The 19,917-nt window shown below is 37.4% G+C and overlaps 2 protein-coding genes across 4 annotated transcripts in view; one reads left to right on the top strand and one right to left on the bottom strand.

The window, feature by feature from the left end:
* Positions 1-14,830, top strand: part of b9d1 (B9 protein domain 1) — a 27,672-nt gene extending 12,842 nt beyond the window's left edge. The window contains exons 3-7 of the mRNA XM_073060242.1: positions 5,379-5,490; positions 5,804-5,900; positions 8,300-8,362; positions 10,930-10,997; positions 11,473-14,830. Of these exons, the coding sequence (XP_072916343.1) occupies positions 5,379-5,490; positions 5,804-5,900; positions 8,300-8,362; positions 10,930-10,997; positions 11,473-11,597 (465 nt within the window). The 3' untranslated portion in view covers positions 11,598-14,830. The remainder of the gene's footprint in view (positions 1-5,378; positions 5,491-5,803; positions 5,901-8,299; positions 8,363-10,929; positions 10,998-11,472) is intronic.
* epn2 (epsin 2) overlaps positions 14,824-19,917 on the bottom strand; it is a 66,004-nt gene continuing 60,910 nt past the window's right edge. For all 3 annotated transcript variants that reach the window (XM_073060237.1, XM_073060235.1, XM_073060236.1), the window contains one exon: positions 14,824-19,917. In XM_073060237.1, coding sequence (XP_072916338.1) covers positions 19,601-19,917 — 317 coding nt within the window. In that variant the 3' untranslated portion in view covers positions 14,824-19,600.

Genomic DNA, 19,917 nt, shown 5'->3' with positions numbered 1-19,917 from the left:
GGGCAGTAAGGTGTCAGTCCAGACTCTGGGTATTGAGAAGTCTGATAGCTTGGGGGAAGAAATTGTTACATAGTCTGGTCGTGAGAGCCTGAATGCTTTGGTGCCTTTTCCCAGACGGCAGGAGGGAGAAGAGTTTGTATGAGGGGTGTGTGGGGTCTTTCATAATGCTGTTTGCTTTGCGGATGCAGCGTGTAGTGTAAATGTCCGTAATGGCGGGAAGAGAGACCCCGATGATCTTCTCAGCTGACCTCACTATCTGCTGCAGGATCTTGCGATCCGAGATGGTGCAATTTCCGAACCAGGCAGCTGCTCAGGATGCTCTCAATACAACCCCTGTAGAATGTGATGAGCATGGGGGGTGGGGGATGGACATTCCTCAGCCTTCGCAGAAAGTAGAGATGCTGCTGGGCTTTCTTTGCTATGGAGCTGGTGTTGAGGGACCATATGAGATTCTCCACCAGGTGAACACCAAGAAATTAGGTGCTCTTAACAATCTCTACAAAGGAGCCGTCGATGTTCAGCGGGGAGTGGTTGCTCCGTGCTCTCCTGAAGTCAAAAACCATCTCTTTTGTTTTGTTCACATTCAGAGACAGGTTGTTGGCTCTGCACCAGTCTGTTAGCTGCTGCACCTCCTCTCTGTAAGCTGATCTGTCGTACTTGCTGACGAGACCCACCATGGTCATGTCATCGACGAACTTGATGATGTGGTTCGAGTTGTGTATTGCAGCACAGTCGTGGGTCAGCAGAGTGAACAGCAGTGGACTGAGCACACAGCCCTGGGGGACCCCGTGCTCAGTGTGATGGTGTTGGAGATGCTGCTTCCGATCCGGACTGACTGAGGTCTCCCAGTCAGGAAGTCTAGGATCCAGTTGCAGAGGGAGGTGTTCAGGCCCAGTAGGCTCAGCTTCTGAGGGATGATTGTGTTGAATGCTGAACTGAAGTCTATGAACAGCATTTGAACATACGTGTCTTTTTCCCCCTTCATTCCATTGCAGTCTTCATTGTTTAGGTATAATACACTGGTTTTAGATTGAACCTTCCATTTGTATGAGAAACTCAATAATACTGTGATCACCCTTTCCAAGAGGATCCCTAACTACAAGGTCACTAATTTTACCTGTCTAATTGCACAGGATCAGATCTAAGAAAACACATTCCCGTGTAGGTTCAGTAACATGCTGTTCAAGAAAGCCACCACAGATGCATTCTATGAAGTCCTTCTCAAGACTGTCTCGACCAACTTGATTCACCCAATCTGTGTGCAAGTTAAAGTCCCCCACGATAACTGCTGTTCCATTCTTACATGCCTCAGTTATTTCTCTGTTTATTGCCTGTGCCACTGTAATGTTGTTATTTGGTGGCCAATTGACAACTCTCACCAATGACTCCCCCCCCCTTACTATTCCTAATCTCTACCCAGATGGATGCAACATTCTGCTCCTTAGATCTTATATCATCTCTCACTATCGCTCTGATCTCATCTTTAATTAAGAGCACTACCCCACCCCCCCTTACCTCCCTGCTAATCCTTCTGTATTACCCGATACCCTTGGATATTTAATTCCCAATCCTCTCCGCCCTGCAACCACCTCTCTGTAATTGCCACTAAATCATAACCCCTTATACTGATTAGTGACACAAGTTCGCTGCCCCTGTTTTGAATACTACGGGCATTCAAATAAAGTGCTCTTACACTCATTGTGCTTTTAAAATCTAGTAATCTTTTACTCTTTTGTGCTTGACTTTACTCCACTCTTACTTTTCTTTTATCTTTTGCTTTTTCTTTATCCACACTTTTCTTTTTTTACTTTATCCATAGTTCGCTAATCTGTTGAACCCCCCCCCCCCCACTATTTAGTTTAAAGCCCTATCCACAGCCCCTAGTAATGCAATTTACTCGGATCTTGGTCTAATCACAGTTCAGGTGGAGCCTGTCCCATTGGTACAGCCCCCTCCTTCCCCAATACTGGTGCCAATTTCCCATGAATTCAAACCTATTTCTCCCATACCAATCTTTGAGCCACACATTTAACTCTCTAATCTTCTTAACCCTATACCAATTTATACATGGCTTAGGTAGTAATTCAGAGATAACCACTTTTTTGGTTCTGCTTTTTAATTTAGTTCCTAGCTGCTCAAATTCCCATAGCAGAACCATTTTCCTCGTTCTACTGATATCATTGTATATCACAGACCATGACAACTGGATCTTTCCCCTCCCTCTGCAAATTCCTCTGCAGGTCAGATAAGATGTTCCGAACCTGGGCATCAGGCAGGCAACACAGCCTTTGGGATGCTCTATCCTCACGACAGAGAACTCTGTCTATTCCCCTGACTATACTATCTCCAATTACCTCTGCATTTCTCTTCCCCCACTTGCATGGTTCTCTGAACTACATTTAGCCTCCACTCTCGTCCACACAGGGAACAAGAATCTCAGACCCGTTGGACAAGCTCAAGAGCTGAGGTTCCTCCAGCACTGTCTCTTGGGTAATGATATAGGTAGAACGAGGTAGATCGGTGCCAGGTTGAGCGCCGAGCTAGCCACTCGACCTCGTAAAAAATACAAGGGTCGAGTCAGGAATGTTCATATCATGGCCCGGTTAATCCAAAAGGAGACCAATCCTGATACCATGCACCAGACGAGACTGGCTGACAGTCTGGTGCCACACACTAAAAAAAAATAATTCTTGAATGTAACTCTTGTACAATAAGGTGGACTCCTGACCTCATGGTCATTTTCAGGCTTTTGTAGCTCAGTTCTTGTATCTGTACAGCCAAATACACAAATTCAAAACAAGCCCAGGGTCAAATGCCTGTGATTCTGACCTCTCCCTCCACTGCTGCACCTGTCATTGAACCAGCTTGGCACATAGATTAGCTTGACCCATCCTGCTTCTTTGTATGATGGCCCATTGAAGAGAATCACTGAACCTCTCAGAAAAAGGTTCTGCCTATATTACATAGAAGAGTACAGCCCAATACAGGCCCACAATATGGGCTACATAGAGTTCTGCTGACTTGTTAACCTACTCCAAGATCAACCTGATGCTTCCTCTCACGTAATCCTCCATTTTTCTTTCAGGCATACCTATCTAAGATACCACCATATAAGGAGATTATTTTTGATGGTCCTCTACCTCCATCCATTATCTAGCTACTGTTTTCTTCCATCTCCACTTATTCCTTCCCATGTTTGGCTAAACCTACCAGTTATCCTTAGTCCAACAATCATCTCAGGCTCCTGTTTCACCATTCTATAAGACATAGGAGCAGAAGTAGGCCATTTGGCCCATTATGTCTGTTCTACCATTCCATTGTGGCTGATTTATTAGCCCTCTCAACCCCATTCTCCTACCTTCTCCCCATTTAAGAGCCTATCAACCTCTGTTTCAAGTATACCCAATGACTTGGCCTACACAGCCATTGGTAGCAATGAATTCCACAGGTTCACCACCTTCTGCTTGAAGAAGTTCCTCCCCATCTCTGTTCTAAAGAATGTCCCTCTATTCTGATGCTATACCCTTTGGTCCTAGACACCCCACTATAGGAAACAAAATCTCCACATCCACTCAATCTATGCCTTTTAAAATTCAATAGGTTTCTCTCCTGTTATTTTAATGTTTCAACCCTTTAATATTCTAATACATATTCAATTGAAAATAACTTAATTATTTAAATCAGTTTGAATAATTATTAAATATCTCTCGCTTAAAAAGCTTTGGCACCAATGAACTGTTTCTGTGGTACACCACTGAAGGCCACTTGTTCCTTCTGGAGTATTTCTGGCATCAGAGAGCTGGTTTATCCAGATATCTGCATCTGGAAAGGCAAATCTGGGTGGATGGGGACCAAGGTCAGCAAGTCTGGGCGGAGGCCAGGTCTGACTGTTCAGAACTGGTTCTGTGGTATTTTTAACCTTTTAAAATTACATCCACATCTGTCTAAATATAACAGCCCAACTACTCAGGGGAACAGAGTAATTAAAAAAAAACTGCCTCTGATTGGCAAATGTTCCAATGTTGGAAAAAATGAATTTATGTGGAAAAAGAATCTTGAAAATTAGCACAGAAAGAGCAAGTTCATTGTAGATCTTGCATGGGTAAATAACGACCCAGTAATGCAGTAAAGATCCAGCATCAGTGTGCTTATCTACAGAGGTATGTATTTTTTTCATCCAGATATATCTGTAAAACATCTCTGAAGCCTATTGTCCTTCCTAATACCTTAACTCAGTCAACATGTCAGTGCTCTCCAAGATACCAATCTCTACTCATCCCTTCTGCCTGCATTTAGCCCACATCTCTTAAACCTTTGTAATTGTACCAAGCCCTACAACTTCCTCTGGCAGCTTGTTCTGTATATCTACCACACTCTATGTGGGGAGAAACTTGCCCTTGCACCCCCTTTAAATCTTTCCTCTCTTACCTTAAACCTATGCCCTTTACATTTAGATGCTTCTCTCCTGGGGAAAATTGACTATATCTACCTACTCCTTAAGTGCTTCATGATCTTATAAAGCTCCACAAGGACATCACTCAACTTCCTTTCTCCAGGGAAAAGAAATATCAGACTGGCCATTCTCTCCTTATAACTTAAGACTCCTAATCCTAGCCATATCCTTGTCTGTAAAAAACTTTCACCCGTTTATAGATGCTATGCCAGCTGCAAACCACTTCTGTAGAACAATTTGCCAAAAATAATCATGGTTATGTATAGAGAAAGGAATGGAAACTGCAACATGATAAGGGGTCTTCCCCACAGATTAGGGATGGATGGAAGATCATAATCGTCTATGGCACATAATAATGATGATTCTTGCTAACTTATTGTCTGAGGAATTTGTTGCTATGAGAGTCTGTGGAGGCCAAGTCATTGGGTATATTTAAGGCAGAGATAGATAGGTTCTTGATTAGCCAGGGCATCAAAGGGTATTGGGTGAAGTCAGGGGATTGGGGATGACTAGAAGAATTGGTTCAGCCCATGATTGAATGGCGGAGCAGACTCAATGGGCCAAATGGCCTACTTCTGCTCCTGTATCTTATGGTTATTAAAAGGCCTTAGAGAAACAGTAAAAGTACAAATAATGTTGGAAGATTAAATGCAAATTAGGTATCCACTTTAAAATTTGACCACCTACTGTCCTCCTCTCTCTCATAAAATGCGGTTCACTTAATATATTAAGATGCAATATTACAAAATACATCACAGTTTGGAAACTCACCAGTAGTTTTGATGAATGGCTTATTGGCCAGGCATAAAACTTCAGCAACTGAAGAGAATTGATGGAAAATACAACCATCTATTGAAAAAGAGTAACATGTAATGACAATTGCTAATTTATTAGGTAATGACTTTTATCTTTGAATTTTTTTTAGGGTTTGGAGGAAGGGATTTCCCAAATAACAACAAAAAGTAAGGATTGCAATCAATGCTTTGTGTGGAATTTTCCCATGGAGATCACATTCAAGAGCACCAACCCATATGGTTGTAAGTATGTCTCAAAATTTTTACATAAAGCTGCATAACTTTAAAAAATGTATAGAAGTGTTACGTTTTTCCCACATCACATGATATAGTATTGCCTTCATTAAGATAAAACTATTCAGGTTTAGGCCCGAAACATCAACTGTACGCTTTTCCTAGATGCTGCCTGGCCTGATGAGTTCCTCCAGCATTTTGTGTGTGTGTTGCTCAGATTTCCAGCATCTGCAGATTTTCTTGTTTGTCTACATTAAGTACTGAATTTATGCACAACCTTTTGTAGCAATTGAGTACCTATTTTGGTCTTTGTTTTCCAAAGGGCCTCAGATAGTAGTAAGTGTTTATGGACCTGATCTGTTTGGAAATGATGTGGTCCGTGGCTATGGAGCTGTTCATGTTCCTATGACTCCTGGAATGTAAGTCATTATTTTTTTTAAGTATGCATTTTTGGGATTCTAAATAATTTGGAAAGCTTTATAAACCCAACAAATGTTACATTTCAAAACTAATGAAATCTAGGATGTAATAGTTCTGTTAGAACATGACTTAGTAGATGAATGACATGATGGGGTTAATTGGGGTTGCATTCAGAAATTATAGGAGCTGTATTTGGATGAGAGCTGTGGCTCTGGCCAAAACAAAAATCTGCATTCATAAAGTTCAGTCCTAAACTCTGGAAAGTTATACTCAGTGACCACTTCATTAGGTACACTTGCTCATTAGTCACAGTAAATTTATTATCAAAGAATGTATAAATTATACAACCTTGAGATTTGTTTGCTTACAGCCAGTTGCAAAGCAAGGAACCAATAGAACCCAATTTAAAAATAAAGACCAACCTCCAATGTGCACCACAGAGAAAGACAGAAAACAACAAATCTTGCAGACTGTAGAAGCCAGCAACTGTAACAGCATCCTGACCCAAATCGAGTCCTTAGATCCAAATCCATGGAGCAGTTGGAACAGGCCCAAAGCCTCAGTATTCACTTCACCATATTAGCGGGGCCAATCGCTACTCAGTTTGCAGACACAAAGCACAGCAGCTGGGGGCAGTCTCACAGCCTTAGCACCGTGGAGAGAGGAGCCCCCAGACTATTAATGCAAATATCTAATCAACCAATCATGTGGCAGAAACTCAGTGCATTAAAGCATGCAGATATGGTCAAGAGGTTCAGTTGTTCAGACCAAACATCAGAATGGGGAAGAAACGTGATCTGTGACATTGACTGTGGAATGAGTGTTGGTACTAGACGGGGTGGTTTGAGTATCTTAGAATGAATCTCAGGGTTGTATATAGTGATATATGTACTTTAATAATAAATTTACTTTGAACTTAGAAATTGCTGATCTCCTGGAATTTTCACACACAAGTCTCTAGAGTTTAGAGAATGATGCAAGAAACTAAAAACATCCAGTGAACAAAAGCCACCTCTTGAAAGAGGTCAGAGGAGAATGGCCAGACTGAAAGGAAGGCGACAATAACTCAAACAATGTCATGTTACAGCAGCGGTATGCAGAACAACACCTCTGTATATACAACACATTGAACCTTGAGCTAGAGTAGCAGAAGACAATGAACAGACACTCAATAACCACTTTTATTAGGTACAGGAGCTGTCTAATAAAGTGGCCACTGAGTACAAGTAAGCTACGAGTGTCAGTTTCCTTTGCTGAATTACTAGTTATAACTATATTACACTGAAATCAGGAACAGATAAAAAGCCAACAGAAAAGTACCTAGATGAAATTTCATAAGAAAGTACAAAAACCAGTAAGTTCAGTGTAATACTCCAAATCATTCATATTGATCTTGCACCAATGTGCGGTATCCTATGACAGTGGTAAGTCTCAAAAATGTTACTTATGAAGTTTATCTTGGTATTCTTTAGTAGTATAATGTTACAATCATGACAGTCATGCACATTTGTAGTATAACAGGCTGCAAAATGATTTTGTTTTACTACATTTTATTTGCTCGCTTCAATTTCATAAACTATTAGTAGGCCATTTTGCCATCGAATCTGCTGTGCCATTCCATGATGGCATTTATTATTATGCCTCAACCTCATTCTCCTGCTTTCTCCATGTAACATTTTATGCCATTACTAATCAAGAACCTATCAACCTCTGCTTTAAATATACCCAGTGACTTGGCCTCCACAGCTGTATGTAGCAATGAATTCCAGATTCACCACCACAGGCTGAAGAAAATCCTCCTAGACTCTGTCTAGAGCAGGAATTCCCAACCTTTTTTATGCAGTGACCAATACCATTAGCAAGGGGTCTGTGAACCCCTGGTGTAAAGGGACATCCTTTTACAGAGGCTATGCCCTCTGGTCTTAGACACATCCACTATAGGAAACATCTCCACATCCACTCTATCTGGGGCTTTCAATATTGAATAGGTTTTCATTGAGATCCCTCCTCCCCCCATTCTTCTGACCTTTAGCAAGTACAGAAGCCCCAAACCATTAAATGCTCTTTGTATGTTAACCCATTCATTCCCAGGATCATTCTCGTGAACTTCCTCTGGACCCGCTCCAATGCCAGTGATATGTTCCTGCTATCATCTGAACTGTACGGGAACAGCTTGAGAAGAGCAGTTCATACTCTCGCATTGCCCATCTGCACCAGAGGAACAGATATTGTTGAAGCTGACAAGCCTTTTGTTTTAAATTGTTGCAAGAAATTTGATGGTTAATTTGATATATGCCTACAATGAATTGATAGATAAGTTGAATGAAATGCTTAAAAAATTGTTCCTGTGAAATAGTTACAATTTACTTAGGAAAACTACTTTTTTCTCCCCTTTTAGGCACAAGAGAACCATTCCAATGTTTGTTCCTGAGTCGTCCTCAAGACTGCAAAAATTTACAAGGTATTAAGATTCTTAGATATTGCAGCTCAAGATAGCTGAGCTCAAACTAAATCTTGCAGTTTGGAGAATATACTGAACTGTAAAGTGTGAGCAGTAAAAATACAGTATAGCCTGGTTACTTTAAGGTATTTATCGAGAGAGAATGGCAGTGTAGTTACCAATGACTCTTAGCTAATTAACCAACATCAGTTTCCATAGATCTCTAACAGTTTGAAGGTTATTTTTGTCTTCCTTTAAGCCACTTCACCCTCCCAGAATAACACCCTAAGGATTGCAAATAAAAGTGAAAAATGGCCTTAGCTGTATTTCTTTGCAAGTTCTGATGAAGGCACTGAAGTGAAACATTAGCTCATCTCTCTCCACAAGTGCTGTGAGTACTCCGCATGTCAGTCATCATTTCCTGCTCTTATGGTACAAGGATGGCACTGGTCCAAAGTGCTTTCACATTATTAATCAGCAAAATGGCAATTTTTCTAATAATACCAACATCCAGTGAATGGATGGAAACCATTAGTTGACTGATATTTATTTACCATTGTTGCTTGCAGTAAAGGTTTAACAATCGCCTTCTCTTACTTATTTATCCATTAAATGCAAAAAGCAATATCATATCTGTTTTCATTACTGGTCTTTCCTTATGTTGATGAGTAACTAATAACAGGCAATCAATGCTATTATACTGTGATTTTTTTCTCTCTGCAAATGCATCTAAGTATATCTTTTCTTTCCCTTTTTGATTGAAAGTATGGTCTGAGCTGCCTGGTTAGTTCCTAGGATGACTGGGAACCAGTAGGCTGGGGCTGGAAATGAGCATCTTGGGGGTGGGGGTAGTGGTGAGCCATCTGGTCTACTTCTTCATTCAGTAATAAGCATGCATCCAGCATTATGGGAGAAGGAAGATGGGATAGTGGGAGGTGTGTATTCTGGTATCATCTGCAGTGAGTGGGACTTTGGATCTAGATCCATATAAACCAGACCACCTTAGAGGACCAAGTGGCCATGTTCTGGTTCTAATCAAGACCCAATATGCATAGGTAAATTGACTTATTGTTCTGCAATTCTACACTTCTCTACCTCTGTTGACTTCCATTAGGGCTGTTATATGTCAAGAGTACCTCATACAATGTTTTATTCAGATCATGAAATACTTAAGTTCTTGTTATTACAACTTTATTCCCAGAGCTGCTAGGTGATGAGATACTCTTCTGCAGTTGCTATCAGTAGTAATAGGGCAGAAAAAATAATTTAACAAGGTTTTGTGTGGCTGAATGTATTTACCTAAAATGTGAGTATTTAAACAGTTCAACTCATACTTCTACCTACATCTAAATCACAATCTAATTTTAGTACTCCCTAACACTTTTTTCCACATCATTGTGAATACTCTGCAACCTCACTGGAGTGAAATGACTCTGGGGCTTTTAGTACTAGGAGATATGTAACAGGTCCTCTCCAGCTTATGAACACGTGACTTGTATACATCCCTTACATATAGACAGATGTTTGCTGGGTTATGAACAGTTTCATACGAACAGAACCCTGTTGTGTCCTGTGGACAGCATGTACTTATTTTGCTTAGTTAAAATGCAGAATTTTGTATATACGTTTTTGGACTTTACTAATTCTTTCTTAAACTAGAGTGTGTGCCATGCTTGATCTTGCCTGGATAAGTTTTGTTTTTCTGGCTGTCAGCTGTGAACTAGAGAAGTCTTCATGAGAAATTAGGACAAAGTTAGAACAAGTAAAAATGGTGCATTTTATGATGTCATTGGAGGACAACAGTTTTAATTCTCCACTTGTAATTTATGGGAGTTGGTGTTTAGAATGCCAAATAGGAAGGGAACAGATGTGGTAGATTTGAGTGGTAATAGAAGACTCTGCCCTAAAACAAAGTTACATTAAGCAGCTTCACAAATTGCACTGGAAGTCCTCATTTTATTTGACAACACAGAACAGTACAGTACAGACCCTTTGGCCCATGATATGCTGACTATTTTACCTATGCCAAGATTATTGTCTGATTTGTTTCCTGGGTAGTTGAGTTTTAAAATCTACAGTTGAACATGATTTGCATTTGTTCTATTTAAAACCCAGTTTTCTAACATTGCTGAAAATAATTATTTTTTTGTGGGAATACTGGTTCATTTCACTGTTCAGCCTCTGGCAAATTGCCCAAGTCATTATTCGTTTGTGCTGCCAAATCATTTTATTACACCATCTTGGCACTTAATTTACAATCCATATGTGGAACATCAATAATTGAGACTACTGGAAATGAAATTCACTTTCTAGAACTATTGCAACAGATTGATGTAATAGGAATTACTGGATGATGTGATGAGATGTAGCCTCAGTCCTATCGTCTGGGCTCAAAATTTAAACCAACTAATGTTTAGGTTCTTCATTGTTTTGCTTTGCAATAAGACTTGTTCTCAGGAGAGCAGCAAAAAATTCTCTACATGGTCTCAAATAAAAAACATTCTTTGAATCTGCAAAAAAAAAAGAGGCTGTGGTCTAATCAGTTTTTTCTTCCCCCCCCCCCCCCCCCCCCCCACCCCCCGGTTTAGCTGGCTCATGGGAAGACGTCCTGAATTCACAGATGCAAAACTGGTTGCACAAGGAGAAGGAAGAGAAGGTTTGCCTTACTGAAGTTTTTTTTTCTTGTTCACAAGCTGCTGTTGGTGAAGCTGAAAACTTAGACAGGAATAGCAACTTCATGAACCACATTTCATGACAGTAACATCCAAAATTTGTTTTAACATCACAAAAATTCCTTTTGTAGAAATTTATTATTCTTAAACACTCAGTGTTATTGTTAGGTATATTATAAGGTATAGAATTTATTTCAAGTCTCTTGCTATTCCATGTGCACAGTTAAATTATTTTAACACACTGATTTTCCTGCCTTCCACTAATTAAAAAGTTACTTACTGAGACTACACAATAACAAAGAAGAATTCCTTTACATACTGGTATCTTCAGTAGCAAACTTGTAATAAATCCTGTCCAAGAGTAGGGTATTTAGAAGGAATTATTTTACAAACAATTTATTTAGCTTAAATATTTTAACAGTTGATATTAATATTTTGCATTTTCTTGTGCACTTTTAGTTACAAGGGTTCTGTCTCAAGGTTTTGTTACCATCTCCTTCAACACTGTCACCAAAGATTTGAAGAAATTGGGATATGATGCAATACCTCCTAACAATCAGACTCTTGGAACATCTGATGGCTAAGTGGAACCCATCCTGCAGATAACACGAAATGATAGCTGAATTTTTAGGCTATATTTATAGACGGAATTAATTAATGTTTTGGAAGATGTGACAATTCATTAGAACTAGGAATGGTTACTGATTTAAAAACTTGTTTATCTCCAACTATTTGATTTAAGGCCAATTTGAGATGTTAACTTATCCACTCTGCACAGCTACTTCCCGATCTGCTGAGTATTCTTGTCTGTTGAATTTCAAACTGGTTAACATTGTCTGTTTAAATTTTGTTTTAACTGAACTGCCTCAGCCTACTGTGTTCTGACTAAATACAATTAATGGCTGCAGGGTGAACTAAATGTTTCACAATATTTCATTTTCTGAAAGATCAGTGTACCTCAAAAGACGACACTGGCTCATGTTCTTACAATCTCTAATTGGTAAGATATGGATAAGTTCATTGAAGATCCCTGTCCAAGAGTAAACATCTTGTGATGAAAGGTCAGTTTTCTCTACAAGTTTAATAAAAAAGCTAGCAAGCAATTTGGAAAAGTCCTGAAACATTAATGTGAAATATTTAAAACAAATGGGTTAAATACCCTGTTTCAGCAATATGCCTCTGAAAGTTAATACACATTAGCCTTGCTATCAATACATTTGTTCTGGTAAGATTAGATTACATAGCAATAATACACTTGCTTACAAGGTAATCCTACCCAACAAGCAAAAGATCACCCTATCTCATTTGAAATATTCTAATAGGATTAAAGGGCTTCAAGGATTGACTGCATGTACTGTTAAATCAACGCAAGATATATTTACTGCATTCTTGATGTCATTTGCCACAACTAAAGGTCTGAAATGTTTTTGTTAAACTCATTTGTAACTAGTTATGATATTGTTAGCGTAATAGTTTATCTTCAATACATTTCTTTTCAGATGAACTATTTATAAAAACACTAATGAAAATTTGACTAATGACATTTTTGTCATTAAGACTTCAGCTAAATCATGATAGCTGTGCTTATGAGAATAGCACTCTTTACTTGATTAAATGAGAAATGAAAATATTTAATTCTAGCCAAGGAAATCGTTTTTGTAAGTGCTTGTGAAGTGATAGGACTAATGCTTAGAGAATGAGAAGGCTAGCACCATGAACAGTTGAAATCTACTTATATCCTGGTCTTGTGTATAGTGCATTCACTTGGTAAAATATAGAGAAAGGCAACATTTGTCATTAAGTTAGGAAGTACAGAAATAATAGTTAAAATATGGATCATAACAGGTTGTCCACAGTGCATCAATTTGTGTCTACGTTTTTTTTAATTTTTACAATTTAAATTTCCTTTAAAATTGACACTTCTACTGCTCTCTTATTCGTGGCAAGCTGGCAGTCCTTCCAATTCATCTTGTCAACTGATTCTATAAATTCAGACCTTTACCCATGGCTTTACAAATCTAGAAGTCCTTGTCGACTATGGGATCAATGCCCACACTTTAGTTACATCAAAAGGATAAAGGCTAGTCAAGAGAGTTCAATTTTCAATACCAATGCTGACTGTATAATATTTTGTTTATAAATGCCCTCAAATAATTACATATTAAGAGTAAAGGTTCCATTTAATGCCAACTATAGTTTGTCACAATAATTATTATAGATTGGTGATTACTAATTATAAAATAGAAGATAGAACCTTAGTTGGTACCAGCTATCCAATACTATTCACTTTCCTAGTGAGTAATTATCAGAGAGCAGTGAGATATTATCTTTATTTTAAAAAGTAGTTAAAGAGATGAACGTTTTGATCTGATAAAGGTGTACAAGATGATGAGAGGCATTGATAGTGTGGATAGTCAGAGGCTTTTTCCCCAGGGCTGAAATGGTTGCCGCAAGAGGACATAGGTTTAAGGTGCTGGGGAGTAGGTACAAAGGAAATGTCAGGGGTAGGTATTTTACTCAGAGTGGTGAGTGCGTGGAATGGGCTGCCAGCAATGGTGGCGGAGGTGGATATGATAGGGTCTTTTAAGAGACTTTTGGATAGGTACATGAAGCTTAGAAAAACTAGAGGGCTGTGGGTAAGCCTAGTAATTTCTAAGGACACGACATGTTCGGCACAACTTTGTGGGCCGAATGGCCTGTATTGTGCTGTAGATTTTCTATGTTTATGTTTCTAATGTTGTTTTCAAATGTTTATTATATTTCCCAATCATATTATTAGGTTTTGTGGCTATTATTTATTGCTTTAAACTGTTATGGGTTTATATTTGGATTTTATTCTTTTAACTAATTTAAAATTCACCTTGCACCTCTGTTTAGAATTCATTTTAGGTTTTGCTAGAAAGCCATTCATCTCACTCATCCTCGATGGTGAAGGTTGAAGTAATGTACCTCAAAATCATTTATTCAGTTCTTCAATTCAGTTCATTGTGCCTATACCCGTGATCGTTAACTCATTTTTGCTCTTTCCAAATATAATTTTGTTACATTTCCAGTCCACTTTCTGCTCTTTTACTTGACCACAGGACTTGTTAATGCCAAGGCACACAATATAAACAAACACTATCATCCTCTTCTGTAGCCAATTATTTTTATTTTTGCCATATCACTCTTCAGTTATCTTTTCTAAAAGCTATTACTGAATCTATATCATGCATTCTGTCAGTGCATTCCACATCACAACTTACTGTACAACCATGCTAGCATATTTTGCCAGCATCTTAAATCCAGAAAATCCTCTCTGATTAACAAAATTGTGAACATTTTCTTAAATTATAAAATCTCTTCAGGGATTTGAACATCTTTATCAAACCTACCAAGCAATAACACAACAACTTCTCCCATCATGCCATATAGTTGAAGATTCCATCTTTAAAGCAGCTCTCTCTGTTCTTTATCAGAGCCCTTGATATCACTCTTGACCTTGCTTTTAGATAATGGAGAAAACATTAGGATTTAAGTATTTTGCATGGGTTTATATTGTTTATGAACCAGTATGACAATCAGTTAATTACATTAAAATTACCATCACTGCTGTTAAGCCATATAGGCAAACCAAGTAATATTCCATTGTCAAACACTTGGCATTCAAAGCCTCGGGTGTCGATATAGCAAAGAGCACATATGTACAGTATAATACAGTTTCCCTTGTTAATGAAGCATTATCATGAATGGGTTTAAGTATTTTATGGAACTTAGTAATATTGCAATTGCTTTGTATTTCTAATATAGAATAAATGAACTAAAAGCTAGTTACAGATACTGACAATTTAATTTCCTTATTTTAAGCAACAGGCTCCTGATCTTTGCTGCTGTTTAAATGGCATAAACAATAACTGATCTGCTACAAAACCATTACATAGAAAATAAAAGATACAGAACATATGTTACAATAGTACAAATGATAAGTTATATAATACAGTAATGACAGTTGAGCACAATACCATATAAAGCAGCCCGCTCCCAGCATCATGAATTAAGTTAGGTGGATGAACAGAACATACATGAAAAAGGTAGGTTACTCACCATTATGTGCAGGTAGTCCTTTTTTTTAAAAAAAAAAACACATAGCTGTCCTTTGCCTAATAATATGCAAGCCAAACAACTGGAAAATCAAAAAGGTACTAGTCCCTCCAGTGGTCTTTATTGTTAAATCTAGATTACTTTTTTCCTCTCTCAGCATTATACTGATACTTTTCTTACCTATGCTTTCACACTGAAAAAAAAAACCTAAATATTTTGAAGAATTGTACACATCAACCACTTAAGTACTGTCACCTAAGTGTACGCAAAATTAAGATGTTTTGGCTGTATGCCTCCATTATATTTTATATAGTATAATACATCAATTCTGAGCTAACATTTTCATTGATGCAATTTAGATATAATAATCATAGAGCCAAGTGTTGATGACAGCATTTCTTAAACAGCCGGATTATAAGAAATGATTATTCAAATTATGTAGCGGTGTCCGAAACCAAGCCATCAAAGTGAAACCTACAAATAGGGGACATGGACAATGGAGGAAGCCAAAGTTCTCCAGTGTATGAAAAACAGAACTTTTTTTAAAAAAAATCACTACACACATTCCAGACAGAGAATATACAATAAATTTACTCACATTTAGGTCTAGGGCTGAACAGAAAGACCTACAAAGAGTATTTTTTTCCCCAGATGGTCTGTCATTTTGTGGCAGACTTATGGTATTTCCTCATGTTATCCCCAGAGAGAAGAGCCCAACTGACAAAATCCAAGTGCTTACTATCTCATTGATAGTAATACATAACTTAGATGCCCAATAAGAAGAAGCATGTTACATACTTATTCAGGTATAGGTGTGAGTTTCCCCAAGTTTCAGAAAATTCTTCACAAGTTCCTACATTATAAATAATATGCTCAATAGTGCAATTTTTTTCAGCTGGTGTAACTACACATTTTGTAGCTCAACTAATTTATTAGAAGAAATGCTTTATCAAAGTTTTAATGGATACTGTAATATTAATGCAATTTAAATTTGTATGTAAAACTAAAACAGATAGATTTTCTTTCAATTAAAAATGGTGTTAAAACAGGTTGATAAGAGTGGTAACAATTAAGAAACAAGAGTACAGCTTAATGTACCACTGGTTATTTTTCCCTGAAATTCCCCCCATTACCCAGAATAACTTTTTCCAATTGAGCCTTTCTGTTTTCTGGAATTTGGTGGTGATCTCTCCTGATGTACTGCGGGTAGCACATCACCCCATCTCCAATACTCTGTGCAGGAGTAAAGATGTAAATTTTTGAATATCAGAACATAATAGGTGGATATGGTACTGGGTACAGATTCAGATCCACAGAAAAAAAAACATTTCTGGAGATATGTTTCTGCATTTATGGGCTAATATGTTATTCATCACTTCCATAACCCCAGTCAAGAGAAAAAAAAAATTGAACACTAAATTAGTAAAGATTCTTGAAGTATTTTGTCATAGAAGAGATCATTCAACCTCACAACTACTTATTGGGTTTTTCTAAAACTATGTTTCTGGCACATCACTGAATACTTAAGGCCAGTGTCAAACTCACTGGGTGCTGAGCCATCAAAAATATTAAAGAAATTCAGTCTAAATCATACATCTGGCAGCTAGGAGTGCTGTTACAAAGTACCAACTTGAGTCCTGTGGGAACAAGCAAAAACAGGCATGTGATGTGTCAGTTTCCATCAACGGAGTCATTCTCTTTCCAAATGAATGTCTTACATTGATTTTCCAGTTCCTTGACTTACTTAATTCATGTGTGTTTATGATTTAAAAAACAGGCATTTAAAGTCATAACTATGCAAGTGACAATCGAAATTCGACTATATGACTTATTTTAGTAAAAACTCAATACAGTTTACATTACACATGATATTACACAACAGGTACAGATGGTAGACTACCATTCATTTACATTGATGCAAAGTTATTAACAAAATGACAGCAAAGAAATTTTACAGTACATGAATACAATTAATACAAATCTTACCAGAAGCTTTGTATACATTTTAGTGACTAAATGCAAGACTATACAAGTAGTGGCTGCACTCTTTAGCATGCATATTCTCACACACATGAACCCTTTGAAGAACTAAAATCAATTCAAAATAATTGGAATTGTAGAATATAAATATATATGTGCAAGGTCAAACAGGGTCATGTTTCAAATGAACTTGCTTAGCATGAATTTTATTGTGGCATTTCCACTTTCTGCAGACGCCCATTTTCTGAATATAAAAATGCATATACTAATGTCAATCTTAAAAGCAATAAAATTTTCATTTTCAGAAATTTGGAAAATTCTAGTTATATAATATGCCATACTTGTATTGCTAAGAATGACTTTCTTTTAAAAAATAAGGTGCATACCACCATAGCTATATGCTATAACTAGACAAATTACTTTGACACATGAACAATTATTCCACACCCATATTTTTAAATTATTACTGAAGGTATTTTCTTTTCCTGTATCTAAGCAAAATTATATCGGCTAAAACTCAGTATTTCACTTAAGCGTGAATGGCAGGTGACAACTTCTAAATCCAAGCAGGATAAAGTTCACGAATATTCATCAAAAGTGGGCATGAAATATGTGCATGTCAAGTGATTACTGGAAGATATAGCGTCTGGCAACTGATATTACAATTAGTAAATACTGATAACTACTGTTACAATGCCAGATTGTTCACTATCAAATCATTCAAGATTTCTAAGTACTTAATGAATTATTTAGAAATCCAAGTTATTGTTTTATAAAAGTAAATGAACTTTTGGAAGGACAAGACTTTAACATTCCCTTTCAAAGAAATACTAACTTGCTGTTGGCCACATGTACAAAACTCATTTCCTAGCTAATCAACAAAACCAAATGAAACTGCAAAACTCACACTCTAAAATATCCAGATAGAAAACTTATCATTTGAATTCTCATTCTTCATAAAAGCAAAGCACAGACTGGTCACTGATGTTTACATATAAGTTATTAAAATAAAAGTGTAGGACTACTATTTACCTTTGCTGCATAGCAATTCATCCTTAAGTAACCAGGCTAATCATCCAATCATTCACAAAGAAAATCTGTTTTGAATTACAAAACTTAACTTGCTGTTGAACTTAGTGTTGAAACAACATGACATACTGAACACAATAATACAAGTGTATACTCTCAATTACAGGATTCCCTTTACCCTTTCTAAAATGCAGAGCTTATTCTCTCTCTCAATAATAAACCAAAGATACCATTTGGACCGCACATTATGGCACCTGTCAACACAATATTTTAAAGCAGATAAAAAACACGCTGCAAAGTCTTACCAAAAGTCCCTGGACAGAAAGATTAAAAATAGCATAAAACTTCTGTAAACTACAATATGGTTGCAAAGTACAGACTCATAACTTGGCTACTTGACCTTTACATGAAGGTTTATCTATTAAAAATGTTGTGCAAAGTGTACAGGATAACTGCATATACCAATGTGGAGTCTGAAATAGCGTAATGTTTGCATTACTTAGTAAAACCTAAAAGAAAGCACCTAGAATCCAAAGTTACACTGATGTATTTTTCTTTAAACTCTCTATTTTACTGCATTAACAATGGTGAACACTACAACCTCACCTAAATGTGTTTTGCACTAGAGAATAGCTAGTAAGTAGCACATTTTAGATTTCAATAACAGACTGATGCGTGCAACTTTTCCCTTACATAAAAACCCCTCCTTAAAAGTTCTGAAACTTGAGTATAGAGTTTATCCCTGATAACTGCATTTATTATTTTTAATTAGCAAAACTCCACAAAGAATTTCAAACTGCTCAGTGCTGAACCATGATTAATACTGAACAATAGCCAATACCATCTGCTAAAATAACATCCGGAGCCTAGAATGTTATTTCAAAAAGCAATTAAAGATGCATGCAACAGTCCAAATCCAAAAACAACTTCGTAGCAGCCTATTTAAAACACAGCACAATTCAAAAATTCTTACTGCTATGAATAGGTTTGAAGTATTTGTCAGTGAGGAAATCTAGATATTATACTTGCTCTGATTTGGGATACTTAAGTTTCAGATTTGCTTTTTTTTTGATTAAGAAGCAAAGTTCCAACTCTTGAAAACAGTCAGTGGCCTTTTGTTTTTGAAACCGGTGACATGAGAAATGCAAAAACTAAATATACTGCACAGAAGACTATGTTACCTTTGGACAAACTGTAATATGCACTTAAGGACTGGAGAATTGAGGAGGTATGAATATTAGATTCATTTTACTAGTGTTCAACTACATGTTCAGTCACCATACAATGATACCTCCATTGGCAGCAAACAGCTTCTTCAGAAAATAGTGAATAATAACCACTCTCAATATGTACTTCATAAAAGCCAACACAGCAAAACTCAAACCTACTGTGAAGGTTTCCTCACCATGCCCTTAAATGTAGTCTAGAATACATTTAACACAACTAACCAAACTCCTGTCATGGTTTTCACTCAAATGAAGATATCTCCTCTGGTCTTTTATAATAGGAAAGGGTTAGTTGTAGAGGGCTGGGATGTAGGCGGAGGAATGCCTGTAGATACAAGTGTCTGGGGCATTGTTCCAGTAATGTTCATTGGTGTACCCATCCTACCAATCATTGGCACTGGAACCATGCCCATTGCCACTGGTGCTGACATGGAAGTGAGTGTAGACTCCATATTAACTGAAGGTATAGTACCAAATGTAGACTGTCCTGTGGCCATCAAAGGACTTGCTCGCATTTGGTTCAGAGTAGGAGGCTGTGGCTGGTTAACTTGAAAGGGATTTATCTGAGTGGTCTGGACTGGAGCTGAAC

Source organism: Hemitrygon akajei, chromosome 11, assembly GCF_048418815.1.
Source record: "Hemitrygon akajei chromosome 11, sHemAka1.3, whole genome shotgun sequence".
NCBI lineage: Eukaryota > Metazoa > Chordata > Chondrichthyes > Myliobatiformes > Dasyatidae > Hemitrygon > Hemitrygon akajei.
Note: the sequence above shows the minus strand (reverse complement) of the source record. Positions and strands in the feature narration are given on the sequence as shown.